Source organism: Cricetulus griseus, chromosome 3 (assembly GCF_003668045.3).
Source record: "Cricetulus griseus strain 17A/GY chromosome 3, alternate assembly CriGri-PICRH-1.0, whole genome shotgun sequence".
NCBI lineage: Eukaryota > Metazoa > Chordata > Mammalia > Rodentia > Cricetidae > Cricetulus > Cricetulus griseus.
The window spans coordinates 53747329-53758392 of record NC_048596.1 but is presented as its reverse complement, the minus strand read 5'-3'; the positions used below and the strand labels follow the sequence as shown (position 1 = coordinate 53758392).

Below are 11064 nucleotides of genomic sequence, written 5' to 3'. Positions count from 1 at the left end.
CATCCTAACACAGGGTTTCCCCTTTGTACCTTTATAAACTGCTAGTTGCGTGTGGGCAACATCTGATTCCTCTCTATCCAGAGGCAGTCTTTTGTCCTTCCTGGACAAATACCCCTCCTTCCCCTCCCTTGCTCCCTTCCCCTTCTCCCTCATCCTCATCCTCTGTCTCCTGTCTTTGTCTCTTATTCCCTGCCCTCTGTCCCTCTAGGGCAAAGATATCTCCTTTGTGCTGAGAACTTGGTCTTGGGGTCTTGAGCCAATACCGATCTCTTATAGTGACTATAAAGGTTTTCTTTGCTGGGCAGCCTTAGCATGCTCCTTTAATTTCAGCACTTGGGCGGCAGAGGCAGGTGGATCTCTAGGTTCAAGGCCAGCTTACTCTGCCTAGTGAGTTCCAGGACAGCCAGGGATTTGCAGAGAAACCCTGTCTCAAAATTTTTTTTTCTTTACAGCAAGAATTACTATACATACAGAAAGCTCTGCAAGACAAGTCACACAAGAAAAAAATGCATTTGAGAAATGGATTGATGTCCCTTATTTTAAAAACAACCTGGACTGGGTCTAAAAGCTGTTTGTTTGTTTGTTTTACCAATGGAAGGGTATCTATTGGGGAGAAACACAGAATGGCAGCTGCTTCTGAACAGGAAGAGAGACAGCAGAGGGTTGGGAGGAGGGAAGGGATTTTATAGGGTTTTTGGAGCATATTCAGTGAGCTAGTCGTGCAGCCAGAAGTATTGCTTGGCTGCCAACTTTGAAGCATTGCCTGTCCTCAAGTCACGATGGATTTCTAAGTCTTGGGCTAGGAGACCGGGCAGGGGCAAGATGTTCTTTCCTTGGCCCTGGTCTTGGGCTTGGGAATCAAGTCAGGGATAGGGTGTTCTTTCTGTGACCCCTTTTTCCTACATAGTTGTGATTCTAGAGCATTCGTTTAGTTTGCCCAAGACCCTGAGTTCAATCCTCATCACCATCAAAAGTCAATAATTTACCAAACAACCTAATAAATAGGACCTTTCTAGGAATCCGTTTAGTTTTTAGACAAGCAGAAGAGACATAAAAATGTTAGGGGTGGGCAGGGTGGCACAAGCCAGTAAACCCGAGCACCGGGGAAGTGGAGGCACGGAGATGAGATCACAGGAAGGCGTGTCTTGCAGAGGGCGGCCCCCGGAGAAAGGACTACGATTCCCATAAGGCTCTGCACCGATTGAGCTCGGTCTCCCGACAGGCTCCGCGCGCCTCACCCGCCAGGTTTTGCCTGAGCCCGCCAGCGTCCGGGATGGAGAGCTCAGATGAAGCCGCGGACAGTAAGCAGCGTGTCCACTTGCGCCCTGACTCGCTGCGTGCTGCCGCACCGGCTACGCTGCACCTCCTGCCCTGCGAGGTTCAGGTGAGCCGGCCAGCTCCGGTGGAACGCTTCTTCACGCCCGCGGTGCGCCACGGTGTAGACGGTGAGTCCCGGCAGCCCCCGCGCAGGTCTCAGCGCTCACGGGCTCGATGGTCCGCGGGAGAAGCTGTCGGCGCATTACCCGGGGACCACACCTGCCTGATGGGTTTTGTGTATACCTCCCGCAGGGCTGCAGGTATCGTTTCGGGGTCGCGGCTTGCGGGGCGAGGAGGTGGCTGTGCCGCCAGGTTTTTCGGGATTCGTGATGGTGACGGAGGAGATGGGAGAGGGACTGATAGGGAAGCTGAACTTCTCGGGGGACGCGGAAGACAAAACGGAAGAGACCCAGGAACCGCTGGAGCGCGATTTCGTGAGCAGAGGGAGAGGGTAGGCTTGGGGTGAGGATAGTAACTGTCGTCCCGATTCTGAACCCAGCCTTTCCTAGGACCGCTTTATGGGAGCTACCGGCAGCTTTAGCCACTTCACTTTGTGGGGTCTGGAAACGGTCCCTGGCCCGGATGCCAAAGTGCACAAGGCCCTAGGTTGGCCCAGCCTCGCTGCAGCGGTGAGTACATACTTGAGCCCTTTCCCTCCTAGACTCCGTCCGACCTCCCACCGGGTTTGAATCGTCCCTAGTTACTTGGGGTTTTTAGGGCAGTAAGCACCGTGGATGGGGACCATGACGCTGGAAGACCAGATTAAAGAGTGGTGGGAGGCACTCTTCACTTTATCATCTGGCCTTAGAAGGGGCTAGCACCCTAAGCAGCTGGGTCCCCACACAACTGAATCCTATTAGAAAGTTACATAGTGGAAGTGACTCCTGTTGCAGATTCACGCACAGGTGCCTGAGGACTGAGAGCCACATCATGAAAATGAAAGTCACAGATCCCTTCACACCAGTAAGCCAGCAATAAGTTCACTTTGAAGCCACTGTTTCTATCCCAATAAATGAGCTCTTCACAACACCTGTGAGTCTGTGGGCACCTTAGCACCCTTGAAGCCGGCATGGCACGGACACCCAGTCTGGCAAGAACTTTTGATATCTCTGCCTATATAAACAATTTATTGCTGGGGGCAAGAGGGGCCAGAATTTTGCAACCAGCACCCACCCCACCCTCCAGCTCCTCCTTTACAAAAGAAATGTTTATAATCACCAGTCCTCTGTACAGAGTGCTCCCACCCGTCTCCATGTATATAGCTGCCTGGATCCCTCTGGTCCCTGTGTTCAGAGCAGACCTGGGCCGATGATAAGCCATCTATCCTTGGAGTTGGCTTAGCCCTGAGCTTGCCTTGGTACTGGCCAGTAGTTGGCCCCTCCTAGGCCTCTCCTTTTGGAGCTGTCCTCAGCCCTGTCTCCCTTGGTGTGCCTCTTGGAAGGGTAGGATAGCCTGTCAGCCCCAGTTGTGCCAGCTCTCTTTGTGTTGCAATGGGCAGTGCCTGGTCACCACTTTCCTCTCTTGCTCCAGTCTTTGGGAGTGAAGTGCAGACACTTGGAGTCAATTCGAAGGAGCCGTTTGAGCATAGCCCGCTCATGCCCATCCACGATGTCCTCTGACAGAGTGAGGATATATTGGCCCTAGGGAAGAAACAGACCCAGCATGTGGTCAGCCCACAGGTCTGTCATCTGTACCCCATTCACCTACCCCTCAGTGTGCCTCCTAACCTTGTAGTAATTGATGAGATTGAGATACTGCAGTGTGGAGATGACATCTTCTTTCTTGATACTAGTGATTTCACTGATCTCACTGTGGGAGGGCAAAAGTTAGGTTCTCTGAGAGTAGTCATCTGTCCCCAGGAGCCCCAGGAACAGACAGGCCATACCATACACCCCCAGGTGGGCATTCTGGCTCACTTGATGGTAATCTGTGGCCTCTCCCCGCTCTCTGACTTCAGTCCCATCAGGATCTCCAAGATGGTCTGGGACCAGTAACTTCGATAGGATAGGAGGCCAAGATCTGACAGGGGCTTCTCAGGTGTCCCTGTCTTCCCTTCTACTTTAGAGAGTTCATAGCCTAAAGCAGTGGAGCACAAGAGTCTGAGTAAGCATCACAGGTATACACAACAATAAGTAAGAGCAGAAACTGCAAAGTTACGCTTCCTGGTTTTCTGTCTCTCTTGGTAATGGATGAGTAGCTTCCCTGCCTGCTAAGTGGCTAGGGGAGCTGAAGACACCTAAAAAAGCAGCTTTGACTGGGAACTTGCCAGCTAGTCAAAGTTAATGAGATGGAAATGCTAGATTTTCCTTTGCCATCCTAGCCTGTGTCTGAGGACATTGGGAGGATGGTGAGGGAACCCTTTGTCATTCCCTAGCTGTGATCCTGGGAATCAGCTGTTCTTAGTGCCAGGATGGGCAGGGTGGTTGAGGATGTAACAGAAAAGTATAGAAGTGTTTCTTCAGAGCCAGAGAATTCACCTCGAAGTAATAGCCCTTTCTCTCTTATTTATGTTGACTACTAGGCACGGCCAGGCAGTTCATGAGACCTTTAAGTCCTGTAGATAGGGCCCCAGAGATGTCCCTATTAGTTTGGAGAAACCCTTCCTTACCCTCAGCTACACAGTCTTCAAAATGGTCCCTGGCTACATCTCTGTTGGCTAGTCTCACCCTCTTTGCTCAATCACCTTTGGACAAAATGGGCCAGAGAGGCAGCCAGAAAGAAAAGAGATCCAACTCTCCTGGATCGACTTGTGTACAGTCCCTCTAAGACAGTTCTGAGTTTCTGATCTGTTGATGGCCTCCCTGCCCTTTTATCTGTCTAATGCTTTTCTTGTGTCATGCTGGACAGAAGTGTTATCTTAGTGATCTGTCCTCTGAGTTTTCTTTCACCTGCTCTCCCAGGCTGAGTTTCCAGAGAATATGATTCCCAACTTGGAACCACTCAACTAATAAAATATTCCAAACAGTTCATGACTTTGAACAAGTAAAGCATCTGTGTTTCACCAGCAAAAAAAGTTAACGCTTCTTCCCCGATTCCTAGGTCAGTGAATACTTAAGTGAATGGAATGGGGATGGATGGGCTAACACTACAAAACAGAATGTATTGCAGAGTTAAGAGCCCATGTGAGCCAGGTGTTGGTGGCACTCTACAAAGCCACACAGAGAAACCCGGTCTTGAAAAATTTAAAAAAAAAAAAAGAGTCCATGTGAGAAGGAAGGAGCCAAAGTTCTCCTGGGCATTAAAAGACTAGCCTGACAAAGGAACGGGTACAAGTTCATCTTTCAGTGGGTTAAACAGCCTTTGGACATTAATGCCTGGAAGGCTCAGGTAACACCTGGTGATAATCCAGAACCTGTTACAGTGCACACCCAGAGATGAACATGAGAAGCTGAGCTGCCCAGAGCTCCACACAGGAACAGATGATTCCAAATTGGGAAAAGCTGGGTGACACTTAAACCTTTAGCCAAAAAGAAGTGGGTGCCGAGAGCCTACTTGAGGAAATAGGCAGTTGCTTGAGGAAAGGGCCTTGGGAGAGTGATCTCTTTATTCCTGGTAACTGGCATGTCTGCATGTGAAGCACAGATGACAGTACACTCACACAGGCTTGGCCCTGTCAGCCTCCCAGACTTCTGGTAAGGCAGCACATACTCACTGAACTCAATCAGCAGCTTGCCATAGCCTCTGCGCTGATAGGGAGGCAGAGTCAGGATGCAGGCCACATTGTAATCTTCAGTAGATTCCTTTTCCTGGAATCAGAGTAGGTGAGTTTTAACTTAGACTTGACTCAGGGCAGGGCCGAGGGACAGCCTGGGTGAATGCTGACCTTGGAGAAGTAGCCCACAATGTGGAAGCCCTTGCAGTCATACTCTGTCATCACATAGAAGAGGAAGGGGTCTGTGTCATAGTACAATGTCTTGTGGTCGAGGAAGCACTTGGCCAGCAGACACAGGTTTTGTGAGTAACTCTGTAAAGAAAAAAGCCTGTCAGTCACTACTCTGGGGGCACTACTATAAAGAGTTACACTTTATGCTGACATATGTGATTGCAGGCATGTATGTACTACACACACATGCATTCTCTCCTTCCACTATGGTTCCACAGAGTGAACTCAGGTGCCCAGGCTTGTGTGACAGGGCTTCTACCCACTGAGCCATCTCAAGGGCTCTGAGGAGCACTTGTTTTTGCTACTTCACTTGACAGATCGGCTTCCCTCCTAGGACCCTAACCCCACCAGTTAGGCCATCACCACTGGTTAGGTAGGGGTTAGGTAGAAAAACCCTTTACTGAGACAGGGTTTCTCTGTGTAGTCCTGGCTGTGTGGAACTTGCTCTGTAGACCAGGCTGGCCTCAAATTCAGAGATTAGCTTACCTCTACCTCTGCCTCCCAAGTTCTAGGATTAAAGGTGTGCACCACGACTGCTCGACTAAGGGCTACTTCTTAAGCGTCCAGGAGCATGTGTACTAGTGTCTAAGTGCCTGCTCCCATGGTGAGCTGCACAGCTTCCCATATACCCAGCAAAGCCTGCTCTGGACCTGTACTGTCCTCTGTTCTGCTTTAACAATAGCCAAGAACATTTCCAAGCCAGGCATGGTAGTGTCTGCTTATAATCTCAGCACTTAGAGGAGGCAGAGGCAGGCTATAAGTTTGAGGTCAGTAGGCTAGGGCTACATAATGAGAACTTTTTATTTTTCAAGACAGGGTTTCTCTGTGTAGCCCTGGATGTCCTAGAGCTCACTGTGTATACCAGGCTGGCCTCAAACATGCAGCGATCTGTCTGCCTCTGCCTCCCGAGTGCTGGGATTAAAGGCTAAAGGTGTGTGCCCCTCTGCCATTTTTAAAAAAGTTTCCCTGTCGAGTTAACTTCAAATTCAGTCTCAGGACAGAAGTTCTGCTCATGTGGCTATCCTTGGGTGCCAAAACCCCAATGCTCTAGCCACAGTGATTTTGCCTCTTGGGAACTGGTCTGCTATTCTCCAGTGATGGTTTAAGAAAATGCCAGCCTTAGTGGTTCTTCCTGCAAAACTTTGGACTTAATATAGAGCAGTGTTGCTGAGCAGTGGTGGTAAACACTTTTAATCCCAGCACTTGGGAGGCAAAGGCTGGATCTCTGGAGTTTGAGGACAGCCTGAACTACATAAGACAGCCAGGGATACACAGGGGAACCTTGTCTCGGGGAAAAATAATACAGAGAAGTGTGTAACTTTGTCTTTCTCTTGAGCTCCTGCCGCCCCCAATCAGGGTACCTGCCTTCTCCCCACATCCTGGAGGCCCAAGAGATGTGTGTATCTCAAGGAGCTCTATGCTTCTCATCTCTAAGACCCAAACATGCTTCTCCAGTGATCTTGTTCCTGCCACCTGACCTCTGACCTTCAAAAGTCTTGCTTCATCCCCTCTCACCTTCCTTTTACTTTTCACACATACTGTCCTGGTACCTCAGTACCCTGCATCACTGAACCCAACTGCTTAGAATTGCCTTAAACATGTTTTCTCCTTCATGTCCAGGCTCACAGGTCAACCTGGAAACTTTCTCAAAATAGGATTTGACTGTCTACCCCTGGCTGGCGAAGAACTCCCTACAGACTAGTAGAGATCACCTGCCTCTGCTTCCTAAGTGCTGGAATTAAAGCATTTGCCACCATACCCATCCAAGATCCTTTCTGTTTGTTTTTGACAAAGGGTCTTACAATTTTGAATTTTGAATACACCAGCTTCAGCCTCCTGGATACTGGGATTACCACCCTGGGCTAAACTGTTTTTTAAACTGTCTTTAATTTTACATTTGATCTTTGCCACCATAAAGTTTTTGTTCTTTGCTTTGTTTTGGATTCCTCTAAAGAAGGTCTTTCTCAATTTATAGCTTAGGTTGGCATAGAACTCCTTATAGCCCAGGCTAACCTTGAACTCAGGAGCTTTCTGAATGCTAAGATAACAGGCATACACTACCTAAAAGTTGTGATGATAGTTTCCTTTGAACTCTGCTAACTTATCCTTCTTTTCACGACACTTCTCACACTGGGATCTGAATAGCTGTGGTATGTCTGCTTCTGCCACGGAAAATGGCCTCTTAAGAGAATAGAGTTTGTCTAAATCCTAGTATTCTGTGCATTCCCGCAGGTTGAACCAGAGTGGTCAATTATTATCAGCAGGAAAAGTTGTTCATATGACTTGTTTTGGGCCCCACTGCCCCAGCCACTGACCTTGTTTTTCCGTCCATCAATCTCAAAAAAGGAGATGGTGCCCTTGCGGTAAATTTCATTGCCTGGAGGGTGCCGAAGGTCACATTTGGTCTAAGGACAAAAGGAGAATCAGCAGGGACTGGTGTGGACATACTGGGTAGGCAGCCTCCCAAGACCCTTCATACCAAGTGGCGCTGCAGACACTTGAGGCTACGGCCATATTTGAGGCAAAATTCGCACAGGTAGAGGACGGGTAGTGTGGTGAGCTCTTGTGGGTACGGGGAGAAGTACCATGGCTTGAGGCGATGCCGGCCAAGCTCAATACACTCTATATTCTTCATCCGGGTGACAATGTCGTCGTGACTCCGGTCAGACACCAAGCTGCCAGTCATGCGTGGTGCTGACGGTATTCCATCTGAACTGTCCTGAGAGTCCTGCCCAAGGCAAGTGAGAAATGGTAGATTCTTCTTTTGGGGGGGGGGGTCAAGACAGGATTTCTCTGTGGCTTTGGAGGCTGTCCTGGAACTAGCTCTTGTAGACCAGGCTAGTATCAAACTCACAGAGATCCACCTGCCTCTGCCTCCTGGCTAGAGAAATGGTAGGTTACAGCAGACAGTTGAGCAGAACATGGCTCACAACCCTGCCACAGGTTCCTTTCTTCAAGTCTAATATCAACTAAGGGGAAAGCATCATAATGCTCATTTTCCAAAATAAACCAAAGGAAACTGGTACTATGATAAAAATTACCCAATAGCTAATGTACCTACCACCTCATGTTCCTCTCTTGAGCCTGCAGGACAGTGGGATGGGAAAGCCTGTTGTCCCATGACTTTCCTGGGGAATCTGTCTATCTACTCCAGACAGACAGAACAAAGACCAAAGAAATGACTCCACCCAAGTGCAGACTTCTTTTTGCTCTCTTTGTCTCTCTCCCCCTCTCCCTAGTATTTCTCTGTGTAGCTCTAGCTGTCCTGGAACTCACTCTGTAGACCAGGCTGCTCTAGAACTCAGATTCACCTGCCTCTACCTCCCAAGTGCTAGGATTAAAGGCATGTTCAACTACTGCCTGGCTTGTTTGCTTTTAAATTAGTCACTGAATGAACTCTCCTTGCTCAAGTCCATCCCCTTGCCCATCTTTCTTCTTCCTCTGCTCCCTGAGACCCACCTCATCAGTGCCCAGGCAATTAGATTTCCTCTTCCGTCCTGGTTGTGCTGCCACTGCCCTACGGGCTGATCCATTCTGTGGATAAGATGAAAGAAAGGGTGACTGAGATGAGCCTGAAGGAGGATACTAGACAGCAAGAAAGATGAAGGAAGGGGAAGAAGACTGGAGGGACGGTCAAGGAGGCTCAGTAGTTTAAGAACCCTGGCTGCTCTTGCAGAGGACATGGGTTCCTTTCCCAGCACATATGGCAGCTTACAATCAACCACCTCTAACTCCAGTTTCAAAGGACCCAATATCCTTTTCTGGCATGCAAGTGGTACACATACATAATGCAGATAAGACACTCATAGGAATCTTTAAAAAAAGAAACTGGAAGACTAACCTGAGGGAAAACTGAGGCTGGGGCTGACTCGCTGGGCACTGGAGTTGCTGGTGAAACCACTTCCACCTTCCGTTTCTGCAGAGAGAAACCAAGAAAGGTGGGTCAGAAGGTAGAGAAGGTGGGACCTGAGAAGAAAGCAAGGTCCCTGGAATTGCTGAGGGTACCGTTGAGCGGTGGTTGGGTTGCAGGCAGGAGCTGGAGGAGAGCGGCTGGTCGGGCTCGCCACCGGGAATGGCCTCCCGCTCCTTGGGCAGGTTGAAGCGGAGAGTGATCTGGACCGGGATTGGCAAAGTCTTCCCGCTGGCCTGGGCGGAGGCCGGCTGTAGAGATAGGTCCAGAGTCTTCCTCTGGGGTGGGGATGGTGGTGGGATGGCAAAGGGGCAGATGGTCCCCTCAACATGGAGTGATCAAATCCCACCCTTTGCCTTCTCTAAAGCAAGGCAATAGTGGACTCTGGAAGCTACACCTGCGATTTTAGCCCCCATCCTTTGCAAGCTGAAGTCATGGCATGAGAATATTGCCTCCTGCTCATTTGGGAACCCCCGAGGCCAAGAGATGCAAGAAGGAAGAGGCAGGAGAGAAAATGTGAAATGGGGGACCTACTCACCACCTCTCTTTCAGGCGAGCCGGGGCGGGACCCAGGAAGTCCGTTCTTGGTAGGGGTCTTAGCCTCTTTCTTGGGGAACTGTATCTTCTTTAAGTCCAGCCTCTCGTGAGTCACCCATTCATCCAGACGTTTGTTGACTGCAGCAGGGGAAATGGCTCAGGAGGGAATGCCAGAGGATGCCCTCAACCCTATCCAGCAGCCCCACTTAGCCCGGGCCCAGGACTCACAATCAATGTAATGGACATAGAAAAGCTTCCGGCCACTGATGTCCTTCACGCTCAGGATCTCAGCCAGGGCTACGGGAAGAACACAGACAGGGGGTCTTAGCCGAGCCAGGTCATGAGACTCCACCCTTGGACCTGGACTCCACCTCCAGGCTGAATTCCTATGCCCCAGCACCTAGAAGGTTTGGCTCAAGACCTCTTTAGTCACCAAGTGACACCTCTCTCCAAGCCCCTCCCGGCTCATCTCCGTACGGTTCAAAGCCACGCCCCTCCTTCCGAGTATCTGCGACTGCCCCAGGATCGCAGAAGCCCCTCCCCCTCCCGTGTTTTCGTTGACTCCCGCCCCTCGCCCTCAGGTTCCTTGGACCCGCCCCCCGACGTCACTCACGCCACTCATCTTCGTTGTCCTGGTTGCGCCGCAGCACGGGCAGGCGGCAGCCCTCGATTATCTCCCCCTGGGGAGACAGCGCGGCGCCAGGGTCGGCTACTGGGGGGCCTCGGGCTCTACCCACCTCCCCTGGCTCCCTCCGCCCCGCCCCGGGCACCGGACTCACCACCTCCGCCATCTTCCCTCCCTCCACTGCCACTTCCGGCCCCTCTGGGAAACGTCACTTCCGGAACTGAGTGCGCTAAAGGCCGGAGCCCCTCGAAACTGCTTGAGAGGAAAACACTTGAGTTACTGCTGTGTGGCTGGTAGCAAGGGGCAGGCCCATTTTAGCAATGGGGGAGCAGGGTGTTGTAAGCCCGAGACCGAGTAATAGATAGAATCCCCACAACTCGCACAGTGATTGGAGGAAAACCGAGTCTGTCACGTGACGCCCACCGGGTGCGACGCGGGTCACGCAATGAAGTGCTTAGGCTCTGACCTGCGGCTTTGTTCGGGCGCCTCGTAGTGGCGGCGGGAAGCGTCGCCCTGAGTGAGAAACTGGGAAGTGACTTCTTTTTTTTTTTTTTTTTTTTTTGGTTTTCCGAGACAGGGTTTCTCTGTGTAGCTTTGGAGCCTATCCTGACACTCGCTCTAGAGACCAGGCTGGTCTTGAACTCAGAGATCCTCCTGCCTCTGCCTCCCGAGTGCTAGGATTAAAGGCGTGCACCACCAGCGCCCGGCTGAAGTGAGGTTTTGAACCCTCACTGGGCAGTCAATGGACCCGAAGACATTTGAAGACCCAGCCACGTGCTTGCACAGCTTTGT

General features: G+C 50.7%; 2 protein-coding genes across 7 annotated transcripts; one reads left to right on the top strand and one right to left on the bottom strand.

The window, feature by feature from the left end:
* The first annotated feature begins 1219 nt into the window (after positions 1 to 1219).
* Rnaseh2c (ribonuclease H2 subunit C) lies at positions 1220 to 7041 on the top strand. 2 transcript variants are annotated; one of them, XM_027408592.2, is made up of 4 exons: positions 1220 to 1445; positions 1570 to 1751; positions 1827 to 1946; positions 6821 to 7041. In XM_027408592.2, exons 1-4 carry the CDS (start codon positions 1274 to 1276, stop codon positions 6860 to 6862), a joined length of 516 nt encoding a protein of 171 aa, XP_027264393.1. In that variant the 5' UTR covers positions 1220 to 1273; the 3' UTR covers positions 6863 to 7041. The 2 variants fall into 2 exon arrangements, with proteins under 2 accessions (XP_027264393.1, XP_027264394.1); XM_027408593.2 differs by lacking the exon at positions 6821 to 7041 and adding an exon at positions 2211 to 2346 and having other exon boundaries at positions 1222 to 1445.
* Positions 2428 to 10569, bottom strand: Kat5 (lysine acetyltransferase 5). Of its 5 annotated transcripts, none has more exons than XM_027408588.2 (14): positions 10427 to 10569; positions 10261 to 10327; positions 9876 to 9944; positions 9649 to 9785; positions 9206 to 9388; positions 9042 to 9116; positions 8660 to 8734; positions 7680 to 7928; positions 7516 to 7605; positions 5141 to 5281; positions 4970 to 5063; positions 3234 to 3393; positions 3045 to 3126; positions 2428 to 2957 (listed from the first exon to the last, which is right to left on the bottom strand). In XM_027408588.2, the coding sequence occupies exons 1-14, from the start codon at positions 10436 to 10438 to the stop codon at positions 2823 to 2825; spliced, it is 1569 nt and encodes a 522-aa protein (XP_027264389.1). In that variant the 5' UTR covers positions 10439 to 10569; the 3' UTR covers positions 2428 to 2822. The 5 variants fall into 5 exon arrangements, with proteins under 5 accessions (XP_027264389.1, XP_027264390.1, XP_027264392.1 ...); XM_027408589.2 differs by having other exon boundaries at positions 9206 to 9361; positions 10427 to 10567; XM_027408591.2 differs by lacking the exon at positions 9206 to 9388 and having other exon boundaries at positions 10427 to 10556.
* Between the last annotated feature and the right edge of the window lie 495 nt (positions 10570 to 11064).